The sequence below is a fragment of the Colias eurytheme genome, chromosome 11 (assembly GCF_061535395.1).
Source record: "Colias eurytheme isolate Ceu_HAF_F1 chromosome 11, ilColEury1 Martin Lab GWU primary, whole genome shotgun sequence".
Lineage (NCBI taxonomy): Eukaryota > Metazoa > Arthropoda > Insecta > Lepidoptera > Pieridae > Colias > Colias eurytheme.
This window is the reverse complement of record NC_142990.1, coordinates 475230-501366: the sequence shown is the minus strand read 5'-3', so window position 1 is coordinate 501366 and position 26137 is coordinate 475230. Positions and strand designations below refer to the sequence as shown.

Below are 26137 nucleotides of genomic sequence, written 5' to 3'. Positions count from 1 at the left end.
TTTACCGCGGCATTCCCCGAGTGCCACGTATTTTATAATTTTATTTGTAACCTTCTCTAGATTAAAGGAAAATACGCACTTTATCTTTCGCAAATGTGTGTCATTTCAAGTGTAATAAACAAATAAATAAAATCATTATCATAATGAGATGTCTAAATCATTTAAAAAAATAAAAATATATAATTACGTCATAAAAATTAGATTCATTCACAGTCCAAAGAAATTATTAAAAAACGAAAACCAACAAATCCATTAAAAACATTATAAAGGAAATGAATTCCCTTTACACGAGTGATCCAAGTGAAAGCCTAGTTTCCAAAAGATAGTAAATATTTTAGTGCATTAAGGTGATTGCTACGATCTGTTCCCAGCCAATGTCCCGCTAGATGGCGCTGAATTCTACATTTCTAGTTTATTTGAGTTTTTGCGTAATTGGAAAAGATTAAGGTCGTAGGAATAGTCATGGCGATTACTGAATATTATATTTTATTTAAATATGTCATATCATTGCCTTAAAATCCACCCAATTCGGTAAAACCATGCGTTTTAACATCTGTCATTGCATACAGGGTCGTTTACACACACAGACGTATACAAAAATGATAAAGATTTAACTCTAGATGGCGTGAATCGTGAAACACAGACGTATACAAAAATGATAAATAAAGATTTAACTCTAGATGGCGTGAATCTAAAACAAGTTTTCCATTTTTCTGTATGGGTAGACAAAACTTAAAAACGCCACCTGCTACGGTTTATATTATGAACGATTAGCTTTCCGCCCGCATTTTAAAAAAAACCCGCATAGTTCCCGTTCCCGTGGGATTTCCGGGATAAAACCTATTCAATGTGTCCAAGTTACGTTCTATATGTGTGCTCAATTTCATTGTAATCGGTTCAGTAGTATTTGCGTGAAACACACACATACACATCCTCACAAACTTTCGCATTAGTAGGAAGTAGGATTGTTATAAAAATAAAAGTTATATTTGTTGGTGTAAGTAAACTATTTTATTGTAATTTTGGGAAATAAATAATGTCAAAATTGATTACAATAAAAAGCAGTTTTATTTTATTACATTACACTATTGTTTTTTTTATCAAAACATGTATTTGAAGAAGAATATACCGATCCATGCCTATTCACTCAAAACTAATAACACTAATGATAAGTAAATTATTTCAGTAACATTTTTTTTTTTTTTTTAAAGGCACCCGTCATCACAGGGTGTTCGCGCCACCTCTGGATTATAGTCCAGAGACATTTTTTGCTTTTTATTTATTTTTTTTGTATGGATAATATTAAATTACAATTAAGAAATACAATATAACATACTACTTTAAAACAAGATAAAAAATACTGGATTAAATTACAAATAAGTAACTTTTACTAAAACATAGTAACATATGATTTTGCTTTTAGCTAGTAAGCATGTATGCCTAATGAAGTATTTTTCACCTTCTGGTTTTACAGTAAATACAAAATAAAAAGAAATATACAGTGGTTATGTAGATTCTATACAAACTACAACCAAAATACAATTATAACAAAAATCGTTTGACTTGTGATTTCACTCTCTGCCTTGAAACTTCCTGTCTTGAAACCACTGCTACACTGGTGCTGCAAAGAAAACATACTAAATATATTTGTTACTTTTTGACAAATACTGTTTGGCATTCATTTCAAACGGTTGTACCATCAATCTCCAAAACTTGACGGTACCTCCACTGCACTCTCTGCCTTGAAACTTCCTGTCTTGAAACCACTGCTACACTGGTGCTGCAAAAAAAACATACTAAATATATTTGTTACTTTTTGACAAATACTGTTTGGCATTCATTTCAAACGGTTGTACCATCAATCTCCAAAACTTGACGGTACCTCCACTGCACTCTCTGCCTTGAAACTTCCTGTCTTGAAACCACTGCTACACTGGTGCTGCAAAGAAAACATACTAAATATATTTGTTACTTTTTGACAAATACTACAACCAAAATACAATTAGAACAAAAATCATTTGACTTGTTGATTTCACTCTCTGCCTTGAAACTTCCTGTCTTGAAACCACTGCTACACTGGTGCTGCAAAGAAAACATACTAAATATATTTGTTACTTTTTGACAAATACTGTTTGGCATTCACTTCAAAATGGTAGTACCATCAATCTCCAAATTTGCTCTAAAATAAAAATCGCCTTCTATTCTTTGCTTGAATTTTCAATTGATGTTGCAGGAGCATTTTTCACTGGAATAATAATATAATTTATTATATCTAAATATAATATTTTTTATTCAGATCTTTTCACGTAAAGGAGGCCTGTGTCCCACCAGTTGGAACATATTGATGGGCTTTATGAAGTAAATAAAACTGTGAGTGTACATACCATTCAAATCTATACATTTCGCATTTTTTTGAACACGTCTCAATATTATTTCAGGCAGAATACAGTTTTTAAAAAATTCAGATAATTTGGGCATCATATTACTGATAAATTCATTATCTCGTCAAACTTCTATTACAGTCAAAGGTTTAGTGACTGAAATAAAACATATGAAGTAGCACTTATTCATTTTGCTGACACGCATTTGTCCTTGTATCTGAAATAAAATTTGAATATAGTAAGAAATTTCACATTATACCTATTAGTGTCTTGTTTAGAATTTTAATGTGTCATGTAATAGAATTTTAATTTACTTGATGGTAATAATCATGCTTTTTATTCATGACTAAAACATTATTATCCAGTTTTAGAGGAAAATTCTTCTTTTCTAGTGCAGCTGCTTCTAGGCTTTGATCTCTCCTAGCTAATGATGGAAAGCACTTGATCTCAACAATAGCTCTCTCATTTTCAATTATACCTGTAGCAAATTATCATAAAATATAAAACACTGAGAAAACACTGTTTTTTTTTTTCTCGCAATTATAACTACATAGTTATTATCTTTGCTAAACACGAAGATTGAAGTTTGATAAAGAAAAACTTACCATCTGGACTACCTGCTAAAAATCCAAATTCTTCATCAATAAAAAGACCTGAAGGTCTGACAATTTTATTATATTGTTGCATGAACATGCTTTTTGCTACATTCTCATATTGCTGCCCATATAACATATCTTTCGTGCAAATATTCTTTTTATACAGAATATCCTTTACATGATTGTGGCATGGCGTGGTGGTACGGCGTTTGCAAACCTGTGAAGAGAAATATCCAGAAAAACTAAATGCATGTTATGGTTTACTTTAGAAATGTTAATTTTCTAGATATTTTACCAGAAATATATGTTTATATACATTTCTGCTAACATCATTATCACACCACACAACTCACCATTCCAAATTGACTGGCAGTCAAACGGTCACTCCTATGAGTATTATATAAATCATTATCATGCTGTCCTACAGTGGAGATTTCAATCAAAGCAATGTCTTCTGGTGACTTTTGGAATTCTGTTAGCCGTTCTTCACACTGTATTTTCAATTGTGCTTCATCAATATCAATAGGATCACAAGCTTCGGGTCCATAGTGCTTATCTGGTTGGGATTTCTCTCTTGGAGCAAATAATCGTTTGCGTGTCGAAGATTGCTGTCGTATTCTGCTCTGTTCCTTCCGTTTTATGTACTTTTTAAAATGTGTCCCTGGACTCTGTGTGGTCTGCTTTTTCCATGCAGTTTCATGCCATTTGTGTCCCTTAGCAAGTGATAGGCCTGAAAACATATTTAAATGTTATATTTCAAAAAAGACATGTTGCATATTGCATATAAATTAGAATAAATGGGCTGGAGAATAATGATATTCCATAGCCACAATCAAAGAATTTCTTGCTGGTTCTAATAATTCCTGACTGTTATTACTGTATATTTACCTGCCACATGAACACGCCGCTGGTAAGAACCCCCTTTTCCTAAACTTATTCGTTTTCCACAGTTGAATTTGTTTATTACGCTCATAAAGTTTTCTGCCACATTTGTTGTCTCATTAGACAAACGACCTGCCTTCAAAGCAATTTTTTCATTGGCTGCATAAATCAGAGCCCACACCTCTGGAGCATTATTTTTCAGACTTTCTACATGATTTTCTTCCCTCTTTTCACTTCCATCTGTTAATGTTTTATTGACATTGCAGTAATAATCCTTGCAGTTTTCATGTACTCCGAATACATGAAGTGGGACATTTCTCAAATCTGCTGCCATAGCAGTATGCTCACTGCTACACATGATAATTTTCCGTGCTACTAGTGTAAGCTTCATCACCTTCGGCTTCAGAATATTTCGCCCAGAAAGAGGGAGTTTAGTGTTGGCCAAGATCTAAAAAGCACAAAATATAAATACAGAATTCACTGATCTTGAATTTGACTTTACAAATTTGATTTATTAATTTACCTTGTAGAGTGCACTGGTATAGTTTTTGATAACATGATTCTTGCATTCAATTTTTTTTATTATGTTCCCATATGACACTTTCTCTTTCAATTTTGCAAACACCGAGGAGTCTCCGTCACCAATAAAACTCAAATAGCGAAGTTGATGTATTTCTTCACTCTTTTGAAAACCTTCCACAATAATATCTGATTCCATTGCTGTAGATGGTCCAGTAAAATTTTTGCAGCAGTTATGTGCTTTCATATCCAGGTTTCTCCTCTCATAATATTGACATGTATAACAATATTTGTTTCTAACACCAAGAAATAGACATTTTTTAGTTTCTTTACCAATAATGCAGGCCTGGAAATGAAAAGCAACACTCGTAAAAATAATGTACATAACAAAAATGTCATAAAGAACTAAATTTGTTTTAGTAAAATATTAACTTACCATACCAGATGATGAATTAAAGTTATGCCCATATGACCTTTTCAACCATCCTCCATCTACATATACAGTAACAAATGGAACACCGTCTGAAGACACATGACCTTTTTGTATTGCAATTGATCTCTCTTGTTCACCAGCTATTTTAATTTCCTCTGTCAAATGTTCAAACCACACACTGCCTAATTTTTTTTCAATACGACGAAATTTGTTAGCTGACATTGTTGGAATATCCATAAGACTTGTGATATGAGCTGCTTGAGTGTAGAAGCTACCAGATGTGACAGTTGCCCACACAAATGCAGTATTTATTTTATCACTGCTCTCCGTAAAATGCCTCCACACTTTATCACACATACTGCACTTGAAAATCAATTCACTTCTAAATCCATCAAGCCTTTCACTAACAAATTCAATTTGTGAAGATTCACACATATTTCGATGTCTTTCCATAAGAAATGCCCACTGTATTACATGCTTCAAGTCCACAATGCGATACCCAGATATTCCAGATAAACATTTATTTTGACAAGGTTCCACAATCAATTGAAATGAATCAATTTCCGGATCAGGTTGCGGCCAATGAATCTCTACAGGTTCAACCACAGGTTCAGCTGTCATTGTGCTAGTACTAGGAACACTGTAGGTGGCCTCTAGGCGGATTTTCGGTTTTACACGAGCATATGTTCTTAGTTGTGTATTCTGGGTACTGAAAGAAAAGAAACAAATTGTGATCTAACCATAATAAAAGTATAATACGTATATCCTAGATCTATTTTCTCCTTTATCAATATTTCGTGGGTTTTTTACGCCATCTTATGGTTTTAGACTAAAAGCAGCACACATGACAACTTACTGACCCTACATAACTATAAGAAGATCCCTTTGTAAATGAGTATAATATTACAACTCGATTATCTCGAAAACTATCAACCTTAGAGAAAAAATACAAAGAATAAAAAGGGTTTATTTTAGGCTATTCTTGCCGATAAAACCATAAAAAATAGGTATTATATAGACTAAAAAAAAAATTCTAAATTTCGACTAAGTCCAGATCCCATTGTAAATGAGTATATTATAACTCGATTATCTCGAAAACTATCAACCTTAGAGAAAAAATACAAAGAATAAAAAGGGTTTATTTTAGCCTATTCTTGCCGATAAAACCATAAAAATAGATGTTATACTGACTAAAAAAAAAAATTTCAAAATTTCGTCTGTCCAGATCCCTAGCGCCCCCAAGGCTACACTCCGACCCGTCATCAAAATGGCGGCCAGGCGCATTAGCAATTTGCGGGGATTATACCTACATGTAGTGTTCCTTTTATGAGCAACAATAAACCATGCATAATTGATACATACATTATAGAGTTATCTATGACGATTTCTTCATTCACTGGCTTCTTCTTCGTTTCTTCAGTACGCCAAACTTTCACACGGCTGTAATACAATATATGAATGAATCTTTTGCATGCCGAAAATGTAGGTAGGTAAATAAATAGATACCTCGTGTCATCGTGAAATAGCGCGAAATCCCTACATCCAAACTTGGCCGTGTTTACGTCTTCGTAACTAATTCTGTTTCTGGCTTCTTAGCCAGAAACAGAATTAGTTGTATTATGCAGGTTCACTTACCTCCCTTCACCATAATATCTCTTCATTGAACTTCGAACTCGTTTCAAAGATTTGCGCGCCCCCGAATATCCGTGTTGCCTGTACGACGCCTTGCTTGTTCGAACAGACATTTTAGGCGTAATCTAAATCTGAAAACAAATGAAAAACAAATGAAAAACGAAAGAATGCTTACTTTTAGACACTCAGTATTTGAATAAAATATAATAATATCGTAAGTCACAACCATATGTATTGAAAGATCGCAATTCGCAAGTGAATTGAAGAAAGATACCTAGGGTACTTACCTAGTCAGAATCCTTTATGATTGAGTTGCGTTCTGAAATAAGATCTAGAAAAATAAAATATTACAGTAAAATTTACTTATCTTTATATTTCAATGTTATCTTTATATACCTGGTATAAATGGCCGACGAATAAAAAAAAATCTTATTAGATTAGCGATTTATTTTAATTACGGAACAAAAAAAAAGGATTGTAAGTAACTGAATTATGTTTGTTTCTGAACGCACCATAAGTTTTCGACGACGCGCGACGTGAACGGAGTACGAGTAGAGTTATAGGTATACCACTGAGCAAGTAAGGTATACCTACCTACTTTGATAAAACAATCTAATAATATTGTGTGTCTGTCTGAAAATTCGGAAAAGCATATTTTGCCAATATTTGCAAGTTTGTGACTACTTTCGTAGTTTAAATATAGTAGGTAAAAAACAATGGTAATGTAAATTCTAAACAAACTACTACCAAAATACAATTAGAACAAAAATCATTTGACTTGTTTATTTCACCCAGAGGCCAGAGGTGGCTCGTGACAAAATTGTATAGGTGTTCACTTGAAATAAAACAACGAAAATACAATAGCGTTAGCGGGATGATTTATTACAAAAAAATGAGCACCACATTTTATAAATGTCTATAACACTAAAAATTACAAAGTACAGGCTATTTCAAAACGAATTCAATGATTATCAATAATTAGTAAATCACCGAATTTGCATTCGCGAGCGTAGGTATCCATAGTGTTTGTCACTGACGGTCACTGACCTCTATAACTCAGTGGTGTTTGTGTGGCAACGTCGCGCGCGCAATTGCTATGGTCCGGGAGCCAGCAGCAGATTTTATGACCAAGTTCCTCTCAAGCGGTAATTAGTAAAATGCATCAGCTGATACGGGAGGCTACAACCGCTCACCCCCCCAACCGAGCGCCAGCTGACGTTCACGAGGCTTTATAATACTATACTCTCATGCGTCTGACGAATTATCTCTTGAGAGGAAATAGTTAACCAAATTTGCACCTGGCTCCCTAACCATACTGTCATGCGATGCGGCAACGTTGCGTGAGAATCAAAACGCTACTTGAGTACGGTTTATTATGAACGATTGTTATAAAAATAAAAGTAATACAATATACATATTTGTTGGCGTAAACTATTTTATTCATCATTAATTTTGGAAAATAAATAATGTCTAAATTGATTACAATAAAACGCAGTTTTATTTTATTACATTACACTATTGTTTTTTTTTTATCAAAACCTGTATGTATTTGAGTAGTTAGTAGCATATTATATTCTGAATTTCTGATCCATGCCTATTCACTCAAAACTAATAACACTAATGATTTGTAACAGTAAATTATTTCAATAGGTAGGTATTTGAACATTTCCCAACAAGACGTAAGAATAATTATTCGTAGGTATACAAGATACAATAACAAATCTAATACACTATTTATTATTTTATTATTTACTAGCGGTCCGCCCCGGCTTCGCCCGTGGTACATGTTTACGTTTTCTCTCCATAAGAAGTAAGAACCATCCTCGTACTTCAAGGAATATAATAAAAAAAGAATTATCTAAATCGGTTCAGCCGTTCTCGAGTTATGCGCTTACCAACACATTTTGCGATTCATTTTTATATATAAGACTAGCGGTCCGCCCCGGCTTCGCCCGTGGTACATGTTTACGTTTTCTCTACATAAGAACCATCCTCGTACTTCAAGGAATATAATAAAAAAAGAATTATCGAAATCGGTTCAGCCGTTCTCGAGTTATGCGCTTACCAACACATTTTGCGATTCATTTATATATATATATAAGATTATGTGAAAATAACCAGGAAGGTGAAAAAAACATATTTACGAAAACATAGTAACATATGGCTGTCGCTACAATAATTATACTTCAATTTTATCTTTTTATACCTAGTAGAACTGGCCGACGAATAAAAAAAATCGTATTAGAATACAATATATTACGGAACAAAAAAAGGATTGTAACTGAATTAGGTATGTTTGTTTCTGGGCGCACCGTTTTCGACGACGCGACGCGCGACGTAAGCGTATAGGTATAGGTACCTACTTTGCTAAAACAAACTAATAAAATTGTGTGTCTGTCTGAAAATTCGGAAAAGCATATTTTGCAAGTTTGTGATTACTTTGATAGTTTACCGATTTATAATAATTGTAATTGTAATTGTATAATACATATATCATTTGCAATGTGGTGAAATTTCATAAAAATCACGGGCCAATTTTTTGTTTTGAATCCCACCGAAAATATAATTGCGTTATTAGAATAATTAATTACTATACCTACCCACGATCAATTATTACAATATAGTCTCAAATGCATACTAGAGAAATATTGCAATTTGATTCAATTAAAATGCATAGCATACAAAAATAAATTCACAACACAAGAAATTCCGCGCGCAAATCATAGCGCGTGTCAATGAAATCAAGAATGTTTTATATCAAGCCGACGGGGACGAGCGACGACGCGACGCCGAACAAAAGTACCTACGACGGACGACCACGCTTCGAGTTGCCAAACACACAGCCAAACAATAATGAGTAATAAATTGTTTACAAAAAAAACAAGTTTTCCATTTTTCTGTATGAGTAGACAGAACTTCAAAACGCCACCTGCTACGGTTTATATTATGAACGATGGTTATAAAAATAAAAGTTATATTTGTTGGTGTAAACTATTTTATTGATCAATAATTTTGGAATTTAAAACTGTCAACATTGATAACAATAAAACGCAGTTTTATTTTATTACACTATTGTTTTTTTATCAAAACATGTATTTGAAGTACCATATAATATTATGCTGATCCAAGCATTTTCACTCAAAACTAATATCACTAATGATTTGTAAAAGTAAATTATTTCAATATACATTTCATAACCAACAAGTAAGAATAATTATTATTATTCCTACCTACAACAACAAACCTAAAACACTATTTACTATGGGAAAATAACCAGGAAGGTGAAAAACATTATATTACCTATTATTTACGATTTCGACGCACTCGACTTTTAGTAAAATATAGTAGGTAAACATAATATTATGGTTTTGATTTTTGCTACTAGTATAAGAAAACTGCGTGTTCAAACTACTTGTTTGTCTGTCTGAAAATTCGGAAGTACTTTGGTAGTTTACCGATTTATAATAATATTGTATATATCGTTGTTTAAAAAATATTCAAACACAATAAAATATGATATACTGATTTATCACTGGTTTCAGTGATGAACTGATGAGTCAATGTTAGCCACTATACTTTCGTCATACGTGTGTATGATTGATGTGATTTGCAACGTGGTGATATTTCAGAAAAATCACGGGTCAAATTGTCCCACCGAAAATATAACTGCGTTATAAGAATAACTATACCTACGATAAATTATACATAATACAATATAGTCTCAAATGCATACTAGTGAAATATTTTATTTGAATCAATAAAATAAAAAAAAAATAAAAAATAATAATAATACAAAAATAAATTCACAACACAAGAAAATCCGCGCGCAAATCATAGCGCGTGACAATGAAATCAAGAACTTTCGAGCCGACGCGGACGACGAAGGAGCCTAACAAAAGTACCTACAATCATAGGCGGCTCGTGACAAAATTGTATGGCCGTGTTCACTTGAAATAAAACAACGAAAATAGGTACCTACAATAGCGTTAGCAGTACAAAAAAAATGAGCACCACATTATAAATGTCTATTTATACACTAAAAATTATAGAGTATTTCAAAACGAATTCAATTATTATTTAGCAATAATTAGAAAATCCCCGAATTTGCATTCGTGATCGTATTCATAGTGTTTGTCTACACTAATATTATAAAGAGGAAAACTTTGTTTGTTTGTTTGATTGTAATGAATAGGCTCATAAACTACTGGACATTTTACCAATGTTTGCAAGTTTGTGATTACTTTGATAGTTTACCGATTTATAATAATTGTATACTTATATCATTGTTTAAAAATATTCAAACACAATATGATATAGGTACTGATTTATCACTGGTTTCAGTGATGAACTGATGAGTCAATGTTAGCCACAATACTAATCACGAACAATAATGAGTAATAAATTGTTTACAAAAAAAAACATAGTTTCTAAGGTCATTAGTTTTATTTTATTTTATTGTTATTTTCTTTGAACGATTGGAAATGAAATTACTCAATTTTTACACAGAACTTTGATTTATTAGAATTATGCTCATTATGTATAAGATAACGAACGCGAATGCACGACATCTAGCGCGTCAATGTCTAAACATCGCCTTTCGTTTAGACATTGACGCGCTAGATCTGTAATAAGTATATAGTCTATGCGCTAGATGTCGTGTTTCGCTTGGCAAAAGTCACGCACACTACTGTAGAAATGTCAATTTTTTCCGGTATTTTACTGTTGTTTTTCTAAGTAAATATTTATTTATTTATTTATTTATTTATTTATTTACCATAAGGTTGATGTTCCGACCGTCCCTCCATACATTTTTGATTACCTCTAAACACTTAACACAGACACTATTTCTTTAAAACTAATCATTTTATCACTTCTCTATAATGAAATGTGTGCGCGTTCGACCTTTTTAATCAATAATTTACAATATTTACTTAGAAAAACAACAGTAAAATACCGGAAAAATTTGACACTTCTACAGTAGTGTGCGTGACTTTTGCCAAGCGAAACACGACATAAAGCACGACATCTAGCGCATAGACTATATACTTATTACAGATCTAGCGCGTCAATGTCTAAACGAAAGGCGATGTTTAGACATTGACGCGCTAGATGTCGTGCATTCGCGTTCGTTATTTTATGCATAATGAGCATAATTCTAATAAATCAAAGTTCTGTGTAAAAATTGAGTAATTTCATTTCCAATCGTTCAAAGAAAATAACAATAAAATAAAATAAAACTAATGACCTTAGAAACTATGTTTTTTTTTATTTATTACTCATTATTGTTCGTCCGTCGTAGGTCTGTAAACTGTATTGTACACTGAAGGTAAATGGTACTGTAGGTACTTTAGTTCGGCGTCGTCGCTCGTCGGCTTGATATAAAATTACATTCTTGATTTCATTGACACGCGCTATGATTTGCGCGCGGAATTTCTTGTGTTGTGAATTTATTTTTGTATGCTATGCATTTTAATTGATTCAAATTGCAATGTTTCTCTAGTATGCATTTGAGACTATATTGTAAATTGTAATAATTGATCGTGGGTATAGTAATTAATTATTCTAATAACGCAATTAGTAATATATGGATTTTCGGTGGGATTCAAAACAAAAAATTGGCCCGTGATTTTTATGAAATTTCACCACATTGCAAATCACATCAATCATAGTTCATACACATGTATGACGAAAGTGATTAGTATTGTGGCTAACATTGACTCATCAGTTCATCACTGAAACCAGTGATAAATCAGTACCTATATCATATTGTGTTTGAATATTTTTAAACAATGATATAAGTATACAATTATTATAAATCGGTAAACTATCAAAGTAATCACAAACTTGCAAACATTGGTAAAATGTCCAGTAGTTTATGAGCCTATTCATTACAATCAAACAAACAAACAAAGTTTTCCTCTTTATAATATTAGTGTAGACAAACACTATGAATACGATCACGAATGCAAATTCGGGGATTTTCTAATTATTGCTAAATAATAATTGAATTCGTTTTGAAATACTCTATAATTTTTAGTGTATAAATAGACATTTATAATGTGGTGCTCATTTTTTTTGTACTGCTAACGCTATTGTAGGTACCTATTTTCGTTGTTTTATTTCAAGTGAACACGGCCATACAATTTTGTCACGAGCCGCCTATGATTGTAGGTACTTTTGTTAGGCTCCTTCGTCGTCCGCGTCGGCTCGAAAGTTCTTGATTTCATTGTCACGCGCTATGATTTGCGCGCGGATTTTCTTGTGTTGTGAATTTATTTTTGTATTATTATTATTTTTTATTTTTTTTTTATTTTATTGATTCAAATAAAATATTTCACTAGTATGCATTTGAGACTATATTGTATTATGTATAATTTATCGTAGGTATAGTTATTCTTATAACGCAGTTATATTTTCGGTGGGACAATTTGACCCGTGATTTTTCTGAAATATCACCACGTTGCAAATCACATCAATCATACACACGTATGACGAAAGTATAGTGGCTATAATTGACTCATCAGTTCATCACTGAAACCAGTGATAAATCAGTATATCATATTTTATTGTGTTTGAATATTTTTTAAACAACGATATATACAATATTATTATAAATCGGTAAACTACCAAAGTACTTCCGAATTTTCAGACAGACAAACAAGTAGGTAGTTTGAACACGCAGTTTTCTTATATTAGTAGCAAAAATCAAAACCATAATATTATGTTTCCCTACTATATTTTACTAAAAGTCGAGTGCGTCGAAATCGTAAATAATAATATGTTTTTCACCTTCCTGGTTATTTTCCCATAGTAAATAGTGTTTTAGGTTTGTTGTTGTAGGTAGGAATAATAATAATTATTCTTACATGTTGGTTATGAAATGTATATTGAAATAATTTACTTTTACAAATCATTAGTGATATAAGTTTTGAGTGAAAATGCTTGGATCAGCATAATATTATATGGTACTTCAAATACATGTTTTGATAAAAAAACAATAGTGTAATAAAATAAAACTGCGTTTTATTGTTATCAATGTTGACAGTTTTAAATTCCAAAATTATTGATCAATAAAATAGTTTACACCAACAAATATAACTTTTATTTTTATAACCATCGTTCATAATATAAACCGTAGCAGGTGGCGTTTTGAAGTTCTGTCTACTCATACAGAAAAATGGAAAACTTGTTTTTTTTGTAAACAATTTATTACTCATTATTGTTTGGCTGTGTGTTTGGCAACTCGAAGCGTGGTCGTCCGTCGTAGGTACTTTTGTTCGGCGTCGCGTCGTCGCTCGTCCCCGTCGGCTTGATATAAAACATTCTTGATTTCATTGACACGCGCTATGATTTGCGCGCGGAATTTCTTGTGTTGTGAATTTATTTTTGTATGCTATGCATTTTAATTGAATCAAATTGCAATATTTCTCTAGTATGCATTTGAGACTATATTGTAATAATTGATCGTGGGTAGGTATAGTAATTAATTATTCTAATAACGCAATTATATTTTCGGTGGGATTCAAAACAAAAAATTGGCCCGTGATTTTTATGAAATTTCACCACATTGCAAATGATATATGTATTATACAATTACAATTACAATTATTATAAATCGGTAAACTATCAAAGTAATCACAAACTTGCAAAATATGCTTTTCCGAATTTTCAGACAGACACACAATTTTATTAGTTTGTTTTAGCAAAGTAGGTACCTATACCTATACGCTTACGTCGCGCGTCGCGTCGTCGAAAACGGTGCGCCCAGAAACAAACATACCTAATTCAGTTACAATCCTTTTTTTGTTCCGTAATATATTGTATTCTAATACGATTTTTTTTATTCGTCGGCCAGTTCTACTAGGTATAAAAAGATAAAATTGAAGTATAATTATTGTAGCGACAGCCATATGTTACTATGTTTTCGTAAATATGTTTTTTTCACCTTCCTGGTTATTTTCACATAATCTTATTATATATATATAAAGCTACACTACCACTCACTGACTGACATCGGTTTTCTCGGAAACTACGTGGAAAGTGGGGGGGATAACGACGTGATCGTGTAGAGGTGCGCCGAGCGACCAGAGGAAAAATATAGCGATTTCGATCATCTTCGAAAACCAAGTGGACCCCTGGAGGTGCGCAAAAACGGTGATACCTGGAGGGGGGGTGTCTGAACAAAAAATGCTCGGAACTGGTGGCGATTACCAGGGGTGGTGGAAAAATGGCGATTTTCGCGAAAACAAGATGGCCGCCGTACTTTGCCAAAATCGCCGTTTATGAATCCTTACGTCTCAAATTTGGCACACGTGCTCTGTTCGAGCCGGCGAATCGATCGGTGCCCCGTTCGAGTGGCTCCGGGCCCCAGTTTCCGACTTCGATACAACGTAAAATCCAACGGCCCGCGGAAACGGTGCGAGTTGGGTGGAGGGTCCCGGAACTAAAAATGATCACCACCCTGGGACGCTACCAGGGAGCCATAGTGGGACGCTCGATTTTGGAATTTTTCCATTTTTGGCGCAAACATAAAAACGTAAATTTAGACGAGGTGGCGCAACGGAGAAACACACCAATGATGCATTCGTACTCGCCCAGCTCCCAGGATATCCAGAAAAATACGAAATCTTAAACTTTCTCACAGCCCGCGGAGACGGTCAACGGCCCGCGCAAACGGTAGCAGCTACATCTGGGGTGCTCAAACTAAATGTGTAGTAGACCTCGAGCAATTACCACAGATGGTGAAAAAAATTCAAAATGGCGGAAAAAATGGCCGCCGCCATACAAATACTAAAATGGCCATCGCTGGTCCGATCGCGCTGAAACTTGGCACAGGGGCTTTAATCGAGCCGCAAATTAAGTTGGCATACTCATAATCGAGTTTTCACCGCTGGTTTCCGAGTTTCATACAACGCGAAATTTGACGGCTCTCCGAAACGGCGCCAGATAGGTGGGGGGTGTAGAACTAAAAAATGATCAGAAACATGGGGCGCTACCAGGGCAATCGAGAAATTTCAAATTGGACGCAATTTTTTTTTTCAAAAATGGCCAATTTTTCAAAGCAAGATGGTGGCGCCGGTTACTTTACGATCGGTCTGAAAATTGATTTTTGTGCTCTAATCGGCCAGATTTACAAAACTGCATACTCAGAATTTTTCTCCGACCCTTGGTTTCCATTTTCCATACATCACGAAATTCAATGGTTCTCTGAACCGGTGGCAGATAGGTCGGGGTCGCCGAAGTAAAAAATGCTTCAATACCTGGTCCGCTTCCAGGCACATAAGATTTTTTTATAAAAAGCGAAATTTTTTTTTTCGAAAATTTTGTATGGAAATTTTCATAGTAGGAAGGGTAATAGGAATAGCAACGGCAAAAGACGGCGCCGCGGGCTGCTTGCTGCACGCGCACCGCGCAACCTCGAAGGTCGACAGCCTCCCGGAGTAGAAAATATTAATTAACTTTTGAACTACCGCACGAGCCAAGCGAGCGAAGCGAGCGAATCACGGCAGAGGCTGGCGTAAATATTCAAATAGGTAGCGAGGAGCGAAGCGACGAGCGAGTTAGGTTAACTTTTGAACTACCGCACTAGCCAAGCGAGCGAAGCGAGCCAGTCACGTCAGCGGCCGGCGTAAATATTCAAAGAAGTAGCGAGGAGCGAAGCGACGAGCGAATTAGGTTAACTTTTAAACTATTGCACTAGCCAAGCGAGCGAAGCGAGCAAGTCACGTCCGCGGCCGGCGTAAATATTCAAAGAAGTAGCGAGGAGCGAAGCGACGAGCGAGTTAGGTTAACTTTTGAACTACCGCACTAGCCAAGCGAGCGAAGCGAGCCAGTCACGTCATCGGCCGGCGTAAATATTCAAAGAAGTAGCGAGGAGCGAAGCGACGAGCGAGTTAGGTTAACTTTGAACTACCGCACTAGCCAAGCGAGCGAAGCGAGCCAGTCACGTCATCGGCCGGCGTAAATATTCAAAGAAGTAGCGAGGAGCGAAGCGACGAGCGAATTAGGTTAACTTTTAAACTATTGCACTAGCCAAGCGAGCGAAGCGAGCAAGTCACGTCCGCGGCCGGCGTAAATATTCAAAGAAGTAGCGAGGAGCGAAGCGACGAGCGAGTTAGGTTAACTTTTGAACTACCGCACTAGCCAAGCGAGCGAAGCGAGCCAGTCACGTCATCGGCCGGCGTAAATATTCAAAGAAGTAGCGAGGAGCGAAGCGACGAGCGAGTTAGGTTAACTTTTGAACTACCACACTAGCCAAGCGAGCGAAGCGAGCCAGTCACGTCATCGGCCGGCGTAAATATTCAAAGAAGTAGCGAGGAGCGAAGCGACGAGCGTGTTAAGTAAACTCTTTAACAGTTTATTATGAAAAGTCACAAAGCCCGCTATCGATTAGACACCTCAAAATGATGAAACAGTTTCGACTGACTGTAGAATCGCTGTTAGCAGATGTAACAAATGGACAGGAAATTCAAATGCATTTTCAAATGACTGAAGATTTCTGCCCTGGGATGAGCCGCGAGCTGCTTGCAGCTCGCGCACCACGCACCCTCGAAGGTAGACAGCCCCCCGGAATAGAAAATATTTGAATGGGAAATTTATAAGCACTTCCGATTGACTGTGGAATCGCTGTTAGCAGATATTAACAAATTGACGGGGAATTTTTATGCATTTTCAACTGACTGAAGATTTCTGCCCTGGGATGCTTCGCGGGCTGCTTGCAGCCCGCGCACCACGCACCCTCGAAGGTGGACAGTCTCCCGGAATAGAAAATATTATAATGGGGAATTTATAAGCACTTCCGATTGACTGTGGAATCGCAGTTAGCAGATAATAACAAATTGGCTGGTAATTTTAATGCATTTTCAATTGAGTGAAGATTCTTGTCCCTGGGATGTACCGCGGGCTGCTAACAGCCCGCGCACCACGCGCCCTCGAAGGTCGACAGCATTTCAGAATAGAAAATATTTGAATGGGGAATTTATAAGCACTTCCGATTGACTGTGGAATCGCAGTTAGCAGAAAATTACAAATGGACTTGGAATTCTAACACATTTTCTAATGACTGCCCTATTGCTTCAACCCAGGGGCAAAAGGGGCTCGCGGGCTGCTTGCAGCCCGCGCACAACGCACCAGCTAGTTATTTATAATATATAAAGCTACACTACCACTGACTCACTCACTGACATCGCTTTTCTCGGAAACTACGGGGAAAGTGGGGGGGATAATGACGTGAACGTGTAGAGGTGCGCCGAGCGACCAGAGGAAAAATATAGCGATCTCAATCATCTTCGAAAACCGAGTGGACCCCTGGAGGTGCGCAAAAACGGTGACACCTGGAGGGGGGGTGTCGGAACAAAAAATGCTCAGAACTGGTGGCGATTACCAGGGGGGGTGGAAAAATGGGGATTTTCGCGAAAACAAGATGGCCGCCGTACTTTGCCAAAATCGGCGTTTATGAATCCTTACGTCTCAAATTTGGCACACGTGCTCTGTTCGAGCCGGCGAATCGATCGGTACCCCGTTCGAGTGGCTCCGGGCCCCCGTTTCCGACTTCCATACAACGTAAAATCCAACGGCCCGCGGAAACGGTGCGAGTTGGGTGGGGGGTCCGGGAACTAAAAATGATCACCACCCTGGGACGCTACCAGGGAGCCGTAGTGGGACGCTCGATTTTGGAATTTTTCCATTTTTGGCGCAAACATAAAAAGGTGCATATAGCCGAGGTGGTGCAATGGAGAAACACACCAATGACGCATTCATACTCGCCCAGCTCCCAGAATATCCAGAAAAATATGAAACCCTGAACTTTCTCACAGCCCGCGAAGACGGTCAACGGCCAGCGCAAACGGTAGCACCTAAATCTGGGGTGCTCAAACTAAACTTGGAGTAGACCTCGAGCAATTACCACAGATAGTGAAAAAAATTCAAAATGGCGGAAAAAATGGCCGCCGCCATACAATTTCTAAAACGGCCAATACTGGGCCGATCGCGCTGAAACTTGGCACAGGGGCTTTAATCGAGCCACACATTAAGATGGCATACTCATAATCAAGTTTCCACCGCTGGTTTCCGAGTTTCATACAACGTGAAATTCGACGGCTCTCCGAAACGGCTTGAGATAGGTGGGGGGTGTAGAACTAAAAAATGATCAGGAAGATGGGGTGCTACCAGGGCAATCGAGAAATTTCAAATTGGACGCAATTTTTTTTTCAAAAATGGCCAATTTTTCAAAGCAAGATGGTGGCGCCGGTTACTTTACGATCGGTCTGAAAATTGACTTCTGTTCTTTAATCGGCCATATTTACAAAACTGCATACTCAGAATTTCTCTCCGACCCCCGGTTTCCATTTTCCATACATCACGAAATTCAACGGCTCTCTGAACCGGTGGCACTTAGGTCGGGGTCGCCGAAGTAAAAAATGCTTCAAAACCTGGTCCGCTTCCAGGCATATAATAATTTTTGGTAAAAAGCGAAATTTTTTTTTTCGAAAATTTTGTATGGAAATTTCCATAGTAGGAAGGGTAATAGGAATAGCAACGGCAAATACGGCACCGCGGGCTGCTTGCTGCCCGCGCACCGCGCAACCTCAAAGGTGAACAGCCTCCCGAAGTAGAAAATATTTGAATAAGTAATTTATAAGCAGTTTCAACTGACTGGGGAATCGCTGTTAGCAGATACTTAATAACAAATGGATAGGGAATTGTAATACATTTTCAAATGACTGAAGATTACTGCCCTGGGACGCGCCGCGGGCTGCTTGCTGCCCGCGCACCACGCAACTTCGGTGGAAGATGGCCTCCCGGATTAGAAAAAAAACTTGAATAGGGAATTTATAAGCATTTCGGACTGACTGTGGAATCGCTTTTAGCAGATAGTAACAAAATATGGACAGGAAATTCTAATGCATTTTCAAATGACTGAAGATTTGTAGATAGGTATCTATTTATCTGTCTTTAATCCTCACGTTTATGGGACCATACTTCATAAGCTTTTATTATAAGCTTTTATTATATGAATTTTAAAATAAAATTGGAGAAAAAGACGCCAATAAGTAGTTAGATATCTACAAAGGCTATTCAAATTCAATACGATACAGACACAATTCCAAATTTTGAACCAATTCGACCTTGGGAAGTTATTAACCGACTTCCTAAAAAAAATTAGCCAATTAGGTAATTTCTTAGTTAATTTTTGATGATGATGATATCAATATAGACCTGCCTACCTAAATTGTTACTTACATCAAAGGTTTTAATGAAACTTGAAAACACTTGAATGTGATTTGTGAATAATTAATTATAGGTATATATTTTTGTACTAGCTCTCCGCGCGCCAGCGTAGTTGAAGAATCCGCATAGTTGTGAATAATAATATAATAATATAGGTAACGAACCGAGATGAGTAATTTATATTGATGTTATTAAAACAAATTGTAAAAAATCGAGGTTAAACAACCATATTTTTATACAGATTCTCTACGGACGGTTCTCACACAACACTAAGGTTTCCGTATAGGACCTTGCCAGGATTGCTAATCTACGGTTTTTATTATTTTTGTTGTTGAAGCGACATCGACATCATGATCTCTGAAATTTTCAAATGTAGGTATCAAGGTTCATGAGATACATGCCTGGTGGCAGATGGACAAACAGTCAGCCAGTCAGTAATAGGGTCCCCTTTTTACCCTTTGGGTACAGATTCTTAAGAATAGAACATTTTTATTTTTAATTATAAATTTCTAAATCATTAATATTCAAATTCTGTAGAATACGTGTGGAACCTATACTATCACATTAAACATTAGGGTGGAGTGATATTGTATGAAAGAATTTTTTTTTGTTTTTTTCAAATGGCATAGCGACAGAAAGGTGCCTTTTAATGAGTGAATTCAGCATACAAAATATTGTTTACGTGTCTTGATGTTTTGAGGTGCCCCAACCCAATTGAAAATTAGAAAAATATGATTTTTTAGCAAACTTTGATTTATTTTTTAATCACAGTATTTTTTATGGCCTTCAAGTCTATTATATAACAAACTTATTTGAGATACATTAAATAATAGCCTGATAAGTTGTTTTAACGTTTTTCATTAATGAAAATTATATTATAGAGGAATGAAAATATCAGAAATAATTAATTATTTAGTACTAGCTGCGCTTCGCGGTTTCACCCGCGTGGCTCAGCTCCTGTTAATCTTAGCTTAATGAAATATAGCCTTTATCCTTCCTCGATAAATGGGCTATCTAACACCGAAAGAACTTTTCAAATCGGACCAGTAGTTTTTGAGATTAGCGCGTTCAAACAAACAAACTCTTCAGCTTTATAATATTAGTATATAAATTATAATATTAGTATAGATAAGGATGGTTTTTTTTTTTCAAAACTAGGCATTGGCAGTCGTGATACTGATACTCTTGCCATTATAAAACCGTTTTGTTTACTTTCTCAACAAACTGCACTTGAAGCCTCTGTCACCAATTTGATAATATGCATTACGGCCTGGGTAAGGCAAAGAAAATCTTTGATATTCTGAAACATGTAGTCAAACCGCTATTCACGATGTCTTTTAAGATTTATTCAGATAAATTAGAAGTCAGAGGCTTAGTGTTCTTACATTCTTGCCACATAGTTAAGTCGGTATAATCTTTTGAGCAAGTACAAGAGAGTTAAAAAAAATGCATTTGCAACTTCAAATATCAAAATATAACCTTTGGTACCGAGTGACAAAATAGATACTTCAGTTATCTTTTTTTGTTCTTTTTTGTTCGTTTGTCGGTCTTGATAAGGTTTTAATAAGCGTCTATATTAATTTGTCATGGTGTGTCCAGGGCCGTCTTAGACTATGCCGGGGCCCTTGGGCACACAAGAATTGGGGGCCCTTTGAAACATAAAGAAATCAAACTAGGTATACAATTTTTTTCCCACAATTATATATGTTTTTGCCCTAAATTGAAACTTAAAGAAGTAATAAGAAACGAGAAAATTTCTATGTTAAATTTTTGCTCCATTTTTTTATACATTTTACAAAAAAGTTACTTCTGACCAATCTTGTATTATATGGTCTTTTGAGGAAACTTTTTTTCCTTATTTTTTTTTATATAATTCATTTGAAACGCTGCTGCTGTAATGGCGCTCCAAAGTTGACTGAAATTAAATTTAATTAAGAAATATTTTAAGAATTACTTTTTCAAATTACCTTTTTCTTTTTCAAATTTATCTTTTTAAAATTAGCATCTGGATTTTTTCTTTCGTAGCCGTTTCATATTGATCAAAATTATTGCGTGCGTTATTGACATAATTTATTCAAGGCCTAGGCAAATGGCAAAAGTCAAAACACTTGTCATCTATTCGTATAGAAATGGTCCCGTGTGAACAGAGTTCACTAAATTCTAGGACCTATCTACAACTACAAAATTTCATATCCAGCAGAAAATTAGTAAAATTGTTCAAAGGATTACTAAAAATAAAATACAAAATTAACTGTCATTCCGGTACGTGAATTAAAAAACATATTCCAGGTTATAAATAAAAAAAAAAAAAAAAAAAAATAGGTGATTTCGCGATTTATACTGAAACGATAAGTTTTATCATAAAATCATTTAGGTGTGAAGTGATTTAAGAAACGTGTGCATATTATAAGGATGGGATGAGTTTATAAATTGTTATATCTTAGAAAATGGTAGGAAGCTACATCTTAGGAAAATAATGTATTGATTCTTTTGTATAGACAATTTTATGATCTACAATTTGGGTAAAAGTGGTTATATGATAAAACTTACCGTTTCGGTAAAAATCACGAAAAAGCTATATAATATATTATCTATTGACTTTTAGGAAATTTTTTTTTCCTAGTAACAGAAGGTTGGGAAATTTTAATATATTTTTGAAGTGAAACTTCTTTAGGCGCATTGAGAGTAAAATTTCAAGGTCGCATCATAACAATACCGTAACGTCATGGAGTAATTCAACGATTTTGGTATCTTATAATCTTGCCAAAGAAGTGGGCTAGCACCGAAATAATTTTTCAAATCGCACCAGTAGTTCCCGAGATTAGCGAGTTCAAACAAAAAAACAAACTCTTCAGCTTTATAATATTAAGTATAGATGGTGTTTTTAATAATTTTACCAAATTTCGGCTGGATGGGAATTTTGGTCGGGGTCGTCATCGTCCTTGGTAGTGTGACCGAAACATTAGCAAAACGTCATAAGCTTATATCAATTAGTATCAATAGCGGATTCTATTCTCTAGCGTTTCTGCCACTTGTCTAGAGGCCCAGAGATTAAAGTTTTGTCACAACGCCCTTGTATGCTATTCTGTAAACTTAGACTTGTTATTAATTTTCATAATTCCCAAAATAATTCAAGTAAAAATATATTATATTACGTTAATAAGTAAATAAATAATTCGAGTAAATGTCTGATAAGTTAATTATAATGGTGTTCGAATCACTCGAATTATTCCTATACCAGATGTTTTGATTCGAATAAATCTGAAAATGATCTGACGTTCTTGCAACGAGAAAAGTGTATTGCTTTTTAATAAAATATTTTGAGATTTATGTGAGAAAAATTGTCAGTCCTACATCTCCTCCAGGGGGGCCCCCAGACGATGGGGGGCCCTGGGCACTGGCCCCCTGTGCCCCTATGGTAAAGACGGTAATGGGTGTGTCGAATAAGTTGTAGTACTCTGTTACAGCTAATAGTGGGAAGCGATGCTTTTCGCCACACATCAAACATTTCCGTAGCTAATCTTTCGGATAAATCATGAATTTTGTTATTTTATTAGGTTTAAATTCATATCTAATAAATAAGTAATAGTTTCTTAGCATCAGTATAAGTTGGTAATTGAGACACTGGGTACTTCTCTGGCAAACAAAATGCAGGACAACATGTCGTTTGTCGTATTTTGACTTGCAACATTTTACTGTAACAAAGCGAAATTATAGATAGAAAAAACTCACATCAAAAATATTAAATTATGATCTTAATTGTATTTACGTGTAAAATGTAATTTAGAAATATTACTAACATTAGTGTTATTTCCATAACGGCACTGTTTAAAATCAATGTTTCCTACAATAAGAGTAAGCGCAAACGGGCCACCGACCAAAGCCTCTGGTAGCCAGCGATAGCCACTTTTTATATATTGAAATATTGTGTATTCTCTCCTCTAAATGTATCATCTGCAAAGTATAATTTTGCATGCGTATTTATGAGCAATAATGACATCTTTTTACAGGTATGCCGAAACGAAAATGAAAAAAAATATTTTTCACTCCACCCTATTTAACATGTATAGTAATAAGTATTTATCTATTAATAATTATTTATACTGATTTTTTATTTCATTTAGCTTTCACCAATGTTGTGATAAAAATTAAGTGTGAATAAAATGTACCTACCCACCCTCTTCAAATATTTATATGATTTCAAATCAAATTGGAATAATAAAAATTCATAATCAACAAGCATTCAATGAGAATTTTATAAATCAATACAGTTTACTTTAACATACATGCTTTATGCAAAGTTATCTAACATTAAAATAAAGGTATTTTAAAAAATTATATGAAAGCAATTTAAATTATTTTTTTCTACTATATGAATATTATTACTAAGAGACACTAGAATCTAGATTAATAAGAAAATGAAACACATTAAAAAGTTTTCATTATAATATATTTACACTGAAAACATAATATCCAAACCATATGATAACTATTTATTTAATTTAATTATAAACATGACTTGGTGTAGGTATAGGTACTATGTTTAAATTAATATTTTAATGATACAGTAACTTTTATTTCATATTTTTGTCAAGACTTCTGCAGGGATCCCGAGTTACATTGTTCTTGAAAGATATTTTTTGGATAGATATATTAAATTTATGATGTTTGGTGAATTAAAATTTATAAAGAGTATGGCCAAATTATTATACTCGGTTCCTTTCTTATAGCAAACAATGTTGTTTAAAATGTAGACGGCTTTCACTTATTAGGTATATTCTGTATATTATAGTAAGAAGTATAAAATGTACAGTAGCAATAGCTATCAAGTTTTCAGAGATATCATGGTTATTCAAATTGAAGTTTATACACTTTATTACTATTTTTCATCTATAATATAATACCATCAATGGGTCAATCAGTCTGAGTTATTCAATATTAATAACACTAATAACTTTCTGGAATCTTAGACAGACACCTCAAATAAATGAAATTCGGGATCACGTTTCAAAAATTTAACCAATATTTGAATAAGTAATTTATAAGCAGTTTCGACTGATTGTAGAATCGCTGTTAGCAGATGTAACAAATGGACAGGAAATTCGAATGCATTTTCAAATGACTGAAGATTTCTGCCCTGGGGTGAGCCGCGAGCTGCTTGCAGCTCGCGCACCACGCACCCTCGAAGGTGGACAGCCCCCCGGAATAGAAAATATTTGAATGGGAAATTTATAAGCACTTCCGATTGACTGCGGAATCGCTGTTAGCAGATAATAACAAATTGACGGGGAATTTTAATGCATTTTCAAATGACTGAAGATTTCTGCCCTGGGATGCTTCCGCACCACGCTCCCTCGAAGGTGGACAGCCTCCCGGAGTGGAAAATACTTGAATGGGGAATTTATAAGCATTACCGACTGACTGTAGATTCGCTGTTAGCAGATGTAACAAATGGACAGAAAATTCGAATGCATTTGCAAATGACTGCCCTATTGCTTCAACCCAGGGGCAAAAGGGGCTCGCGGGCTGCTTGCAGCCCGCGCACAACGCACCAGCTAGTATATATATATAAATGAATCGCAAAATGTGTTGGTAAGCGCATAACTCGAGAACGGCTGAACCGATTTCGATAATTCTTTTTTTATTATATTCCTTGAAGTACGAGGATGGTTCTTATGTAGAGAAAACGTAAACATGTACCACGGGCGAAGCCGGGGCGGACCGCTAGTCTTATATATAAAAATGAATCGCAAAATGTGTTGGTAAGCGCATAACTCGAGAACGGCTGAACCGATTTAGATAATTCTTTTTTTATTATATTCCTTGAAGTACGAGGATGGTTCTTACTTCTTATGGAGAGAAAACGTAAACATGTACCACGGGCGAAGCCGGGGCGGACCGCTAGTAAATAATAAAATAATAAATAGTGTATTAGATTTGTTATTGTATCTTGTATACCTACGAATAATTATTCTTACGTCTTGTTGGGAAATGTTCAAATACCTACCTATTGAAATAATTTACTGTTACAAATCATTAGTGTTATTAGTTTTGAGTGAATAGGCATGGATCAGAAATTCAGAATATAATATGCTACTAACTACTCAAATACATACAGGTTTTGATAAAAAAAAAACAATAGTGTAATGTAATAAAATAAAACTGCGTTTTATTGTAATCAATTTAGACATTATTTATTTTCCAAAATTAATGATGAATAAAATAGTTTACGCCAACAAATATGTATATTGTATTACTTTTATTTTTATAACAATCGTTCATAATAAACCGTACTCAAGTAGCGTTTTGATTCTCACGCAACGTTGCCGCATCGCATGACAGTATGGTTAGGGAGCCAGGTGCAAATTTGGTTAACTATTTCCTCTCAAGAGATAATTCGTCAGACGCATGAGAGTATAGTATTATAAAGCCTCGTGAACGTCAGCTGGCGCTCGGTTGGGGGG

At 35.2% G+C, this 26137-nt stretch overlaps 1 protein-coding gene and 1 long non-coding RNA gene across 9 annotated transcripts; both read right to left on the bottom strand.

Moving 5' to 3' along the window:
* Nucleotides 1-353: 353 nt before the first annotated feature.
* LOC149904311 (uncharacterized) lies at nt 354-2505 on the bottom strand. Of its 7 annotated transcripts, none has more exons than XR_016457207.1 (6): nt 2385-2505; nt 2160-2245; nt 2024-2082; nt 1883-1939; nt 1724-1780; nt 354-1621 (listed from the first exon to the last, which is right to left on the bottom strand). It is a non-coding gene; the product is annotated as an uncharacterized LOC149904311 (long non-coding RNA). The 7 variants fall into 7 exon arrangements; XR_016457208.1 differs by having other exon boundaries at nt 754-1621; nt 1698-1780; XR_016457211.1 differs by having other exon boundaries at nt 761-1621; nt 1698-1780; nt 1857-1939.
* Nucleotides 2506-2641: 136 nt separating this feature from the next.
* Nucleotides 2642-9251, bottom strand: LOC149904310 (uncharacterized). Of its 2 annotated transcripts, none has more exons than XM_090106873.1 (9): nt 6731-9251; nt 6447-6574; nt 6174-6251; nt 4815-5520; nt 4383-4724; nt 3866-4307; nt 3331-3707; nt 2987-3194; nt 2642-2859 (listed from the first exon to the last, which is right to left on the bottom strand). In XM_090106873.1, the coding sequence occupies exons 2-9, from the start codon at nt 6554-6556 to the stop codon at nt 2687-2689; spliced, it is 2436 nt and encodes an 811-aa protein (XP_089962999.1). In that variant the 5' UTR covers nt 6557-6574; nt 6731-9251; the 3' UTR covers nt 2642-2686. The 2 variants fall into 2 exon arrangements, with proteins under 2 accessions (XP_089962999.1, XP_089962998.1); XM_090106872.1 differs by lacking the exon at nt 6731-9251 and adding an exon at nt 6670-6727.
* Between the last annotated feature and the right edge of the window lie 16886 nt (nt 9252-26137).